We start from the raw sequence: 10,867 nt of genomic DNA on the forward strand, positions 1-10,867 counted from the left end.
TGTGAACTGTTTTCTTGTTGAAGATGAACTAAATGCTTGATGTGGATTAAAAAGAGATCTGAAATTTTAGTGTTGGAACTTAGATTTCCTTTTAAGACTTTTTTTCTTCCTCAAAAATGCAATTTTAAATGCTGAAATGTAAATTAACGTTAAATTATTACTTGACAAAGATTTATCAGTTGGAATATAACTTACTATACTTAGGCATGCATTTCATATGCTTTTTCAGTATGTTTTGTTACTATATAGCTTTACACATCAACATCTCAAAGTAGACATATTTTTGTCTGCTAGGCTAATTTTATTCTTTTTCCTAGGTCCATAACTTAGTGGCAATTGAGTTGGCTTACATCAACACAAAACACCCAGACTTTGCTGATGCTTGTGGGCTAATGAACAATAATATAGAGGTAAACAAAAATTGTCCTTGTACAGATTGGAAATCTGTTGTAACTAAATTTACAGCAGACTTACTTAGCATTAAAACTTTAGTTAACTATAAAACACCTGTGCCATGTTAGTGCCTGCCATATGCCAGAAAGCATGCTGATCTTATTTTTTTTTAATTTAATTTCTTTAAAATCATGAAATATAATTTCTTTAAAATCATGAAATAACCGTTACTTTCTGCTATGACACAGAGAGAGCAAATCTGGGCCTTCATCTGCCTGACTTTGTTTCAGTAACTGGTATACTTGTGCAAGTGTTTTAAGATTGTTTTTACTTGGCTCTGTAAGCTGTGAAAGAAGCATTCTAAGAATGGCCTACCTGTTCACAAACTGGAACTGCCAAGGACTCCCTATGCTCTCCTGGATGGATGATGCATCTCATGGACTTTTTTTCCGTTAATGTTAATGTAACACAGTGCATAAAGGCTAGTAGCCACAAGTTTTCTAGAAGGTGTCTCCCACAACTCCCTCTGTTATTCCCTAGTACCACGAAACCTAAATCTCCTTCTACATTGAATTTGTCTTTTCTGAGTGGAGAGAAAATTATTTGGAAACTGGAAGGGACCCTGGGTTTTCAACTTGAACACTATATAAAACATGACAAAATGGAGGGCCACAGAGAGTATTGGTGATTCCTTCCATGCTTATAAGCTATTACAGAAAACAGTACCTTTGCTGGGTGCTGGTGGCTCATGCCCGTAATACTAGCTACTCAGGAGGCTGAGATCTGAGGATCACAATTCAAAGCCAGCCTGGGCAAGAAAGTCTGTGAGACTCTTTATCCCCAGTTAAGCACCAGCAAAGCTGGAAGTAGCCTTGAGCAACTAAAGCTCAAGGATACCCCTCAGGCCCTGAGTTCAAGCCCCAGGAATGGCAACAAAAAAAGCCCCAACACCTTCTGTTTAACAGGTACTTGGAAGTAGAATTTTCCCCATGACCCCAAATTCCAAGATACATACAGTAAAGCTCTTGAAAACACTTAGAAAAAAAGTAGCTCCCATAGCACTTCCTTACTTTTAAGAATTTACTGTTTGCCTCTTCCATTGAAACCAACTTCTGGAGCAGATTTGTGACCTGTGGTGTGGCTTTAGAGTATATTTTTTTCTTTTCTTTTTTTTTTTTTTTTGTCGTGGGGCTTGAACTAAAGGCCTGGGTGCTATCCTGAGTGTTTCTGTCCAAGTCTAGAGCTCTACCATTTTGGCCCATGGTGCTGCTTCTGGTTTTCTGATGGTTAATTGTAGATAAGAGTCTCATGTACTTTCCTGCCCAGGTGGGTTTTGAACTGCAATCCTCTGATCTCAGCCTCCTGAGTAGTTAGAATTACAGGCGTGAGCCACTGGCACCTGGCTAAGAGCATAGTTTTCACAATGAACATGCCTGTTCATGTGGTTTTAATGACTGCCAAGAAACTTTATTGGGAATATTCACTTAATCTATACACTCACCCTTTGAGAGTAGCTGTTAATAAATTAGAAACTGAAGTCTGAGGAAGTGTTAACAAAGCAAGTAAGCTAGGTCTGTTGGGTTCCAGGGCCAGTAAAGTTGGAACTGATTGTTTTCTAAAGACTTAAAAATCTGTAAATCTGTGTTTTTCCCCCCCACTGGCTAATCTTTTGTTTTGGTTGGTCATGGGGCTTGAACTCTGGGCTTGGATGCCATCCCTGAGCTCTTCAGCTCAAGGCTAGTGCTCTACAAATTGAGCCATTTCCAGTTTTCTGGTGGTTAATTGGAGATAAAAGTCTCATGGGCTTTTCTGCTCAGGCTGGTTTTGAACCACGATCCTCAGATCTCAGCCCCTGAATAGTTAGGATTGTACAGGTGTGAGCCATCAATGCCTGACTCTGGTTAACTTCTTCTTCTTCTTCTTTTTTTTTTTTTTTCGGGGGGGGGGGTTGGTCTGGTCGTGGGGTCTGAACTCTGGGCCTGGGTGCTTTCCCTCAGCTCTTCAGCTCAAGGCTAGCACTCTACCACTTGAGCCACAGTGCCACTTCCGGCTTTTTTTTCTTTTTTTGCTTATGTGGTGCTGGGGAATTGAACCCAGGGCCTGATGCATGCAAGGCAAGCGTTCTACCACTGAGCCACCTTCCCAGCCCATGGTTAACTTCTTATGAAGAAGACGTAAACAGTTTAAAATTTCTGTTAAAAAAATGTTACATGTAAAACACATTATGGAGCCTGTGGAACTCACAGGTTTTTACCAGCTTGAGGGTATGCATGAAGTGCTTTCATTGTAGAAGCAACTTTTGCTTTAATTCACTTTTCTACTGTATTTGATGCTGCCTATAAGAGATCCATTATCCTCACATCATTCCATACAACCGGCCCCCCAGTACACGTTGAATGATCCTTACAGCTTATATGAGTTTGATAATACAAGCAAAATTGCAATAGTGGGCTGTCATCACTTTCTAGGAAATAGTTTAGAATTAAGAATGCTTCTGGGGGGCTGGGAAGGTGGCTCAGTGGTAGAGTGCTTGCCTTGCATGCATGAGGCCCTGGGTTCGATTCCTTAGCACCACATAAGCAGAAAAAACCGGAAGTGGAGCTGTGGCTCAAGTGATAGAGTGCTAGCCTTGAGCTGAAGAGCTGAGGGACAGCACTCAGGCCCAGAGTTCAGGACCCATGACCAGGAAAAAAAAGAAAAAAGAATACTTCTGGGGCCGGGCACTGGTGGCTCATGCCTGTAATTCTAACTATTTCCAGGAGGCTGAGTTTTGAGGATCAAGTGATGTTTAAAGCCAGCTGGAGCAGGAAAGACTCTTAGCTTCAATTAACCACCAGAAAAACTGGAAGTAGAGCTGTGGCTCAAAGTGGTAGAGAACTAGCCTTGAGCAAGAAGAGTTCAGGGACAGCACTCAGGCCCTGAATTCAAGCCCTATGACCCCCCCACCAAAAAAAAAAAAAAACCTTTTGTTTGTTTTAAAAATCATTTTTATGGGGGCTGAGAAGGTGGCTCAGTGGTAGAGCACTTGCCTTGCATGCATGAGGTTCTCGGTTCAATTCCTCAGTACCACATACACAGAAAAAGCCAGAAGTGGCGCTGTGGCTCAAGTGGTAGAGCGCTAGCCTTGAGCTGAAGAGCTGAGGGACAGCACCCAGGCCCACACAGTTCAGACCCCACGACCGGACCCCTCAAAAAAATCATTTTTATTACTGTATATTAATTGTATGAAATGGTTCCTTTTGGGCAGTACTGGGGTTTGATCCTAATTAGGGCCTGAGCTTTTAAGCAGACACTCTGTTAAGACACACCACTAGACTTGTGTTTTTGTTGTTGTTCTTATCTTTGACAGAACCTCAATTCCTGCCAAATGTTGGGTCTTCCTGTTAGGCTTCTCTTGGTTGGATAAGTGGGTGGGTGTCACCAGGTCTAGCTCTCCTTTTGGGTACTGTGGACTTTTCTGCCGGGTTTGGCCTGGAACCACTGTCCTCCCAATCTCAGTCTGTATGGAGCTAGTATTATAGGTTTTTGAGTCACTGGCACTGGGCTCAAAAAACATTTAAAAAACAGCAATCTCAACCTCAGATACTTCCTCAAGGAACGGTTTTGTTAGGGAGTTGTCTTGCAGTTACACACATGTACAGACGAGCAACTTTAAAGCTTTCACTTCAAATTCTGCACAGGGTGCTGAAGGCTGATGTTTCTCATTTATGACAGGACAGTTGAAATCAGTCTTTCTTAGTGGGAAAGGGAAAGCTGTCCATTCATTTTCTCACTGGAGAATTCCTGGTATAGAGAGCCATCTATACCAGGAAACAATAGCCCACCTCATTGACGCATTGGATCTTGAGGTATGCTGGGGCAGGAAGCAAGATGGAGAAGCACTGGGCTAAATGATTTATCTGCTTTAAAGTAGCATTGTGCCATGTGTCTTAACAGTGAGAGTGTACAAATCATGCCATACTTTCCAGACAAGATGACCATTTTTTAGTTGGCATCTCAATATTCTGATAATCACTTTTTTTGTCTGCATTTTTATAGGAACAGAGAAGAAACAGGTTAGCAAGAGAATTGCCTTCAGCTGTATCGCGGGACAAGGTAAAAAACAACAGCTTTTTAAAAGCATACTTCTAATTCCCAAAAATGGATTGTTAGTAAGCCTCAGAATATTACACAGTTGCAGAATCAACTTTGGTTGTGTAGCTGAGGTATGTAAGTTATGTAAGGTATGTAAGTTTAACATAGACTGAATAAAGATAATTGTATTAGAATACACTGCAGTTAAGTTAGCTTAAAGATGCTTAGGAAGTATGAGGGCTTCCTTTAAAAAAAAATCATCAAAGGGGTTTTTTTTTTTGACGAGGGAAGACTACTGTATGCACAGAACAGGTTTTAATTAATAATAAGTATAGTAGTTTGTGTATTAAAGTGTGTGTATATACAATCTGTTGCCTTGAATTCTTTGCCAGAAAAGATCTCATTCAGTGCCAAAAACAAAATGAAGCTTTTGGATTTTTCTTAAGTATTCATCTGAAGAAAACTTTTCACAAAGGTAGTGAGGCCAACTAGACCACTTTACATGTCCCATAATTTTTGTTTTTCATGTATTTTAATATTGTTTCAGAGGGGAAACGGGTCACATTGATCAATTGTTTGAGTACACTTTTGGCATCCTTGTTTTTGTTTTTGTTTTTTTCCTGCATTTTTTGCCCGTAGTCTTCTAAAGTTCCAAGTGCTTTGGCACCTGCCTCCCAGGAGCCCGCCCCTGCCGCTTCTGCCGAGGCTGATGGCAAGGTCTGTTCTAATTTTAATCTAAGCCTGCATGCCTGCTTGTTCGCTGCAACATAATCTTCTACAGACAGCACACTGAATAGAAGACTATTAATATGGGGTATTATGCTAAGGTTAAATCACTTGTCTAATTGAAGCTTTGAAATTCTGTAACACTGCATTCTTTACAAATGTTGGCATGCTTTTGCTTGCAATGTAGAAGATGCACACACAAAAGAAGTAATTTAAAGAGGAAATTATCCTGCGTTTTTTATTTTTAAGCCATTGGTATTTAAATTTTGCTTGTTAAATTGCATGTTTTAACATATCTTTTAACAGTTAATTCAGGAGAGCAGAAGAGAAACTAAAAATGTGAGTCTCTTGCTTCAGAATGGAAATACCTTTGGTTCTCACTGAAACACTGTCTTCAAAGTCATTGAAACTTGTTTGTACAGTGGCATCACTAGTTCCTGTCTGTTATGTTCTTAATGTTCTTTTTATCTAACACATGTAAGGTGGCACTAACTTTTAACACTGTTTAATAACAATAGGCTTTCATATTGTTACCAAAATTAAAAACTGTTCTTGAAGGTAAGGAATTATGATTTCAGAGATGGAAATTGGCCGAGTGCTGATGACTCATGCCTCTAATCCTGGTTAGTCAGGAGGCTAAGATCTGAGGATGGTGGCTCAGAGCCAGCTCAGGCAAGAAACAAGTCTTGAGACATTTATCTCCAATTAAGGACAATGCTGGAAGTGGGGCTCTGACTCAAGTGGTAGAGTGCTAGCCTTGAGTGAAAAAGGTAAGGGACAGCACCTGGCCCTGGGTTCAGGCTCTACTACCAGTATAAATTTTGGTAGGGATTTCACAGGTGGAAATTATACTTTTGAGCATTTCTGAGATCTGACCAGGACTCATGGATAATCCTCTAATGCTGCTTTATCATGCTACTCATTTGTGTGTGTGTGTTACTGTGAATATGTACATTCCCTCACACTGGCTTTAAATGCTTACCTGAGCCAATTAAAACAAATGTGGACTGTGAGAGTTTAGACAGCTGTCAATTCCTGATGACCATTTCTGCAGGAATTTCTATGTGTGAACCAGTTTGTCTGGCATTTACCTCCTTTCCTTACTTAGTATGCAGACTTACAGTTGTAAATCTCATAGCCTTAAGAATGTTTTATTTTAGGGGCTGGGAAGGTGGCTCAGTGGTAGAGTGCTTGCCTTGCATGCATGAGGCCCTGGGTTCGATTCCTCAGCACCACATAAGCAGAAAAGGCCAGAAGTGGCACTGTGTCTCAAGTGGTAGAGCGCTAACCTTGAGCTGAAGAGCTCAGGGATGGTGCCCAGACCCAGAGTTCAGGCCCCACGACCGACCAAACAAAACAAACAAACAAAAAAAAGAATGTTTTATTTTAATGCATGTACTGACAACCACTTAAGTCATCCATAGCACCCCTTGGAATGTGCTCATTCACTTCCTTAGGGTTTCACTCATCACTCATTCCCTTTTAACACACGGATACATAGCTCACTTTTAACATAGTAAAGGCAGATTTGGGCCAGTGGTTCAATTTGGAAATGATACCCAACACTGCCATTTTCTTTTTTTTTTTTTTTTGGTTCCGGTCATGGGGCCTGAACTCTGGGCCTGAGCGCTGTCCCTCAGCTCTTCAGCCCAAGGCTAGCGCTCTACCACTTGAGCCACAGCGCCACTTTCCGGCTTTTTTTTTCTTTTTGCTTATGTGGTGCTGAGGAATCGAACCCAGGGCCTCAGGCATGCAAGGCAAGCGCTCTAACCACTGAGCCACCTTCCCAGCCCCTGCCATTTTCTTATAACTACTGTAAAAGTAGTTAGTAACTGACTTTTGAAAGTGGTCCTAAAAACATCTTCAGTAACAGTCATTTTCTTTTTTGAGAAGTGAAGACTATAATCAGTATCTCAGATAATAAAGTTGCAGTAGCACTAGCCTTGTTGTAATTAGGTATAGAGACCTGTATCATGGAACACGATATGAGAGTTGAACTTTTCAGGGTGAACTGAGACTGAGCTAAGTGGACAGCTCTAGGTGTCCTTGTGGGTGGCTTTAGCTTTGCCTGCAGTCTAGTGGTTGAGGGGTGGGAGAACAGTAAAGAATACAGGGCCAGGAGGGCCCTCTCCACCCTCTCATTTCTGTAACACAGGCTCCTGGGCATACAGTGCCACCCCCAGTCTCTCTGGGACCCTGCTGTCTGACCAAGCTCCAATGGGCATTGGGGTTCTTGGGTAATGTCAACTTCCATGGATAGTTGGTACAGGTGTTGGGAAACTATATTTACAGGTTGCATCAGGAGGTGGTGGGATTGGAGACAGTGGTCAAGAACCAGCAACAGGCAACTGGAGGGGAATGCTGAAAACTTCAAAAGCTGAAGAATTATTAGCTGAAGAAAAATCGAAGCCAATTCCAGTTATGCCAGCTAGCCCCCAAAAGGGCCATGCTGTCAACCTGCTGGATGTGGTAAGCCATGAGAATTGGGGTGACACTTCCCACATGATTAAGCTATGGGGAACACACTTGGGAGGAACTAAAGTCTTAGAAGCTTCACATTTTCCCCCTCGTGTGTTAGTCATTTTTCTTTTATTAACTGTTAAATGTCACTTTTCAATGTTCAATGTCACCATTTTAGAATGGCACAAGTAACATTTCCCCTTTGTCTCATTTAGCCAGTTCCTGTTGCACGAAAGCTTTCTGCCCGTGAACAGCGCGACTGTGAGGTTATTGAACGACTCATCAAATCCTATTTTCTTATTGTCAGAAAGAATATTCAAGACAGGTTCGTATTGTATAATACAGACAACAGATGGGTACACTGCTGGTGGAGTCCATGATCTGTTTTGATAACACTTATATTTAACAGTTGTGTATGGGTTTGAAGTATGGCTTAAGTATTACAGCACCTACCTGGGAAACACAAGGTTGAGTTCTAGCCTCAGCTTCACTAAAAAGGGGGAGAGGTCGTTTTTTGGTAACTGGCAGCAAGATTCAGTCTGTTATAACTAGGAACCACTGGGTATTAAGAAATGAATGGGCTTGGGAAGCATAGTGTGACAGGCGCTTGGAATATTTAAGAGTTAACGAAGAGTGGGTAGCAATCATGGTAGTCTGTCTCTAATCCCAGCTACTAGGAAGGTAGATCAAGGTCAGCCTGGGCAGTGAATGTTAAGACCCATATCTGAAGGACAGCCAAAGGACTGCAGAGAAGTAGCTCAAGTGGTAAGCCCTGAGTTCAATCCCCAAGTTTTCTTTTTTTTTTTTTTTTTTGAATAGCTGAGGAACTCACAAAGCCTGGGGCTTGAACTCTGGATATCATCCTGCAGCTTTTTCACTCTAAGCTTGAGCCACCGCTCCACTTCCCTTCCAGCTTTATTGGTTAATTAATTAGAAGTCTCAAACTTTTTTGCCTGGGCTAGCTTTGAAACCATGATCCTGCCTCCGGAGTAGGTAGGATTACGTGGCCTTGAGCTTTTTGATCCTCCTAGCTCAGCCTCCAGCATGCTGGAAGTAGTCATATACTGCCACTAAGAAGTTTTTTTAACCTTTAATAGTTTATAACCATTTTGGCTAGGTAACAGATGACTTACCTGTTCTTTCATGTGTGTATTGCCTGTAGTTTCTTCTCCCATGTTCATTTCGGTGTTATTTCATGCAGTAGTAGGGAGAAGAAAATTTAGATGTGTAAAGTGATATATTAAAAAATACATTTTATGGGCTGGGAAGGTGGCTCAGTGGTAGAGTGCTTGCCTTGCATGCACGAGGCCCTAGGTTCCATTCTTCAGCACTACATAAGCAGAAAAAGCTGCAAGTGGCACTGTGGCTCAAGTGGTAGAGCACTAGCCTTGAGCTGAAGAGCTGAGGGACAGCGCCCAGGCCCAGACTTCAGTCCCCACAACCGACAAAAAAAAAAAAAAAAAAAAAAAAACGTATCCAATTTGTGGTAACCTTTTAGTAGGTAAGAGAAACTTCATTGTACCGAGGAATAAAAAGCCAGATGGGGTAGGTGCTGGTGGCTCATGCCTGTAATCCTAGCTACTCAGGAGGCTGAGGATCTGAGGATCTCAGTTCAAAACCAGCCCAGGTAGGAAAGTCCAAGAGACTCTTATCTCCAGTTAGCACCATTTCCGGTTTTCTGGTGGTTATGGCTCAAGTAGTAGTGTTTACTTTGAGTTGAAGAGCTCAGGCCCAGAGTTCAAACCCCACAACCAACAAAAAACACAAAAAAACAAAAAGCCAGATGGCCTGATACTTTTATGTGGAGTGTTGTAGAATCAGTTACCACCAGACTTTTAACTTGCAGCAGAAACTAAAGAGAAAAAAAAAAACAGCTTTTCCAGACCTTAGGCTTTGTTTACTCCAAGCCAGGCACTGGTGGCTCACGCCTGTACCTTAGCAACTCAGGAGGCTGGGATCTGAGGGTCACAGTTTAAAGCCAGCCTAGGCAAGAAAATCTGAGACTGTTTTGAAACCCCAGAGTGTGACCAAGCGGTAGAGTGCCAGAGTTTTAACACAAAAGCTCAGGAACAGGTGTCCAGCCCCAAGGTTCAAGCCCCAGTACTGGCAAAAAAATTAAAAAATCTACAGGTAAGTGCAGGGGTTCTGGTTCTGCAACTATCACTATCAGCAGAAGCTGCTAGCTTATCCTCACCCTGACTTGTCACCTGAGAATCTACTGGCTCTGGACATTAGTATCTTTTTTTGGGGGGGAGTTGGGTCGTGGGGCCTCGGCGCTGTCCCTCAGCTCTTCAGCTCAAGGCTAGCACTCTACCACTTGAGCCACAGCGCCACTTCCGGCTTTTTTTTTCTGCTTATGTGGTGCTGAGGCATGCAAGGCAGGTGCTCTACCACTGAGCCACCTTCCCAGCCCCTCTGTGAGACTCTTATCTCCAATAAACCACCAGAAAACCAGAAGTGGCACTGTGACTCAGATGGTACTGCATCAGTACCTGTAATAGCTAGTATTAAAATAAATGACTATGAATATGCTGTATATTGTGTGCCCATTCACCAGTACTTGGATGTTTGAGCTTTATTGCATTTTGGACTATTACAAAGTCCATTACTAAGATTTAATAAATATATGGGATGGGATACTGATAAATGAGATGAAGGTAAAATAAAATACCGAAATTAAGCAGGGCCCCTAGTTTAAGCCCCAGGACTGTTCAAATTATTTAGCTTTATAACTTTGTCTTGCAGTGTGCCAAAGGCAGTAATGCACTTTTTGGTTAATCATGTGAAAGATACTCTCCAGAGTGAGTTAGTAGGACAACTGTACAAGTCCTCCTTACTGGACGACCTTCTGACTGAGTCTGAGGATATGGCACAGCGGAGGAAAGAAGCAGCTGATATGCTAAAGGTATTATTCCAACTTTTATACTTGGGGTATCAAAAAGTTTTAGATTAACTCTGATTCTTGTGTTTTATCTAGTCTTTATATTTCTAGGTTTTTCTTTCTGTTAGTACTTGACTAAAGATGTTCCTAGCTACTCAGGATAATCCTACTACAGATAATCCTAGCTACTCAGGAGGATTTCCTGGTAGGTGGTAGGAAATTTCTTGAGACTCATTTTGGAAGTAGAACTATGTATGGCACAAGTGATAGAGTGCTAGCCTGAGCAAAAAGCTGAGGGACAGAGCCTAGGAACAGCACCCAAAAATAAATAAA

General features: G+C 41.8%; 1 protein-coding gene across 8 annotated transcripts in view; it reads left to right on the plus strand.

Annotated features, from left to right (window-relative positions):
- Dnm1l (dynamin 1 like) overlaps positions 1 to 10,867 on the plus strand; it is a 49,529-nt gene that overhangs the window by 37,087 nt on the left and 1,575 nt on the right. For 2 of the 8 annotated variants that reach the window (XM_070038631.1, XM_070038649.1), the window contains 7 exons: positions 318 to 410; positions 4,432 to 4,488; positions 5,107 to 5,184; positions 5,500 to 5,532; positions 7,486 to 7,662; positions 7,869 to 7,978; positions 10,399 to 10,558. In XM_070038631.1, the coding sequence (XP_069894732.1) occupies positions 318 to 410; positions 4,432 to 4,488; positions 5,107 to 5,184; positions 5,500 to 5,532; positions 7,486 to 7,662; positions 7,869 to 7,978; positions 10,399 to 10,558 (708 nt within the window). The remainder of the gene's footprint in view (positions 1 to 317; positions 411 to 4,431; positions 4,489 to 5,106; positions 5,185 to 5,499; positions 5,533 to 7,485; positions 7,663 to 7,868; positions 7,979 to 10,398; positions 10,559 to 10,867) is intronic. The other 6 variants (XM_070038640.1, XM_070038658.1, XM_070038667.1 and 3 more) reach the window with 3 other exon arrangements.

This window comes from Dipodomys merriami, unplaced genomic scaffold (assembly GCF_024711535.1).
Source record: "Dipodomys merriami isolate MVZ:Mamm:240054 unplaced genomic scaffold, mDipMer1.0.p SCAF_10, whole genome shotgun sequence".
NCBI classification, from domain to species: Eukaryota; Metazoa; Chordata; class Mammalia; order Rodentia; family Heteromyidae; genus Dipodomys; species Dipodomys merriami.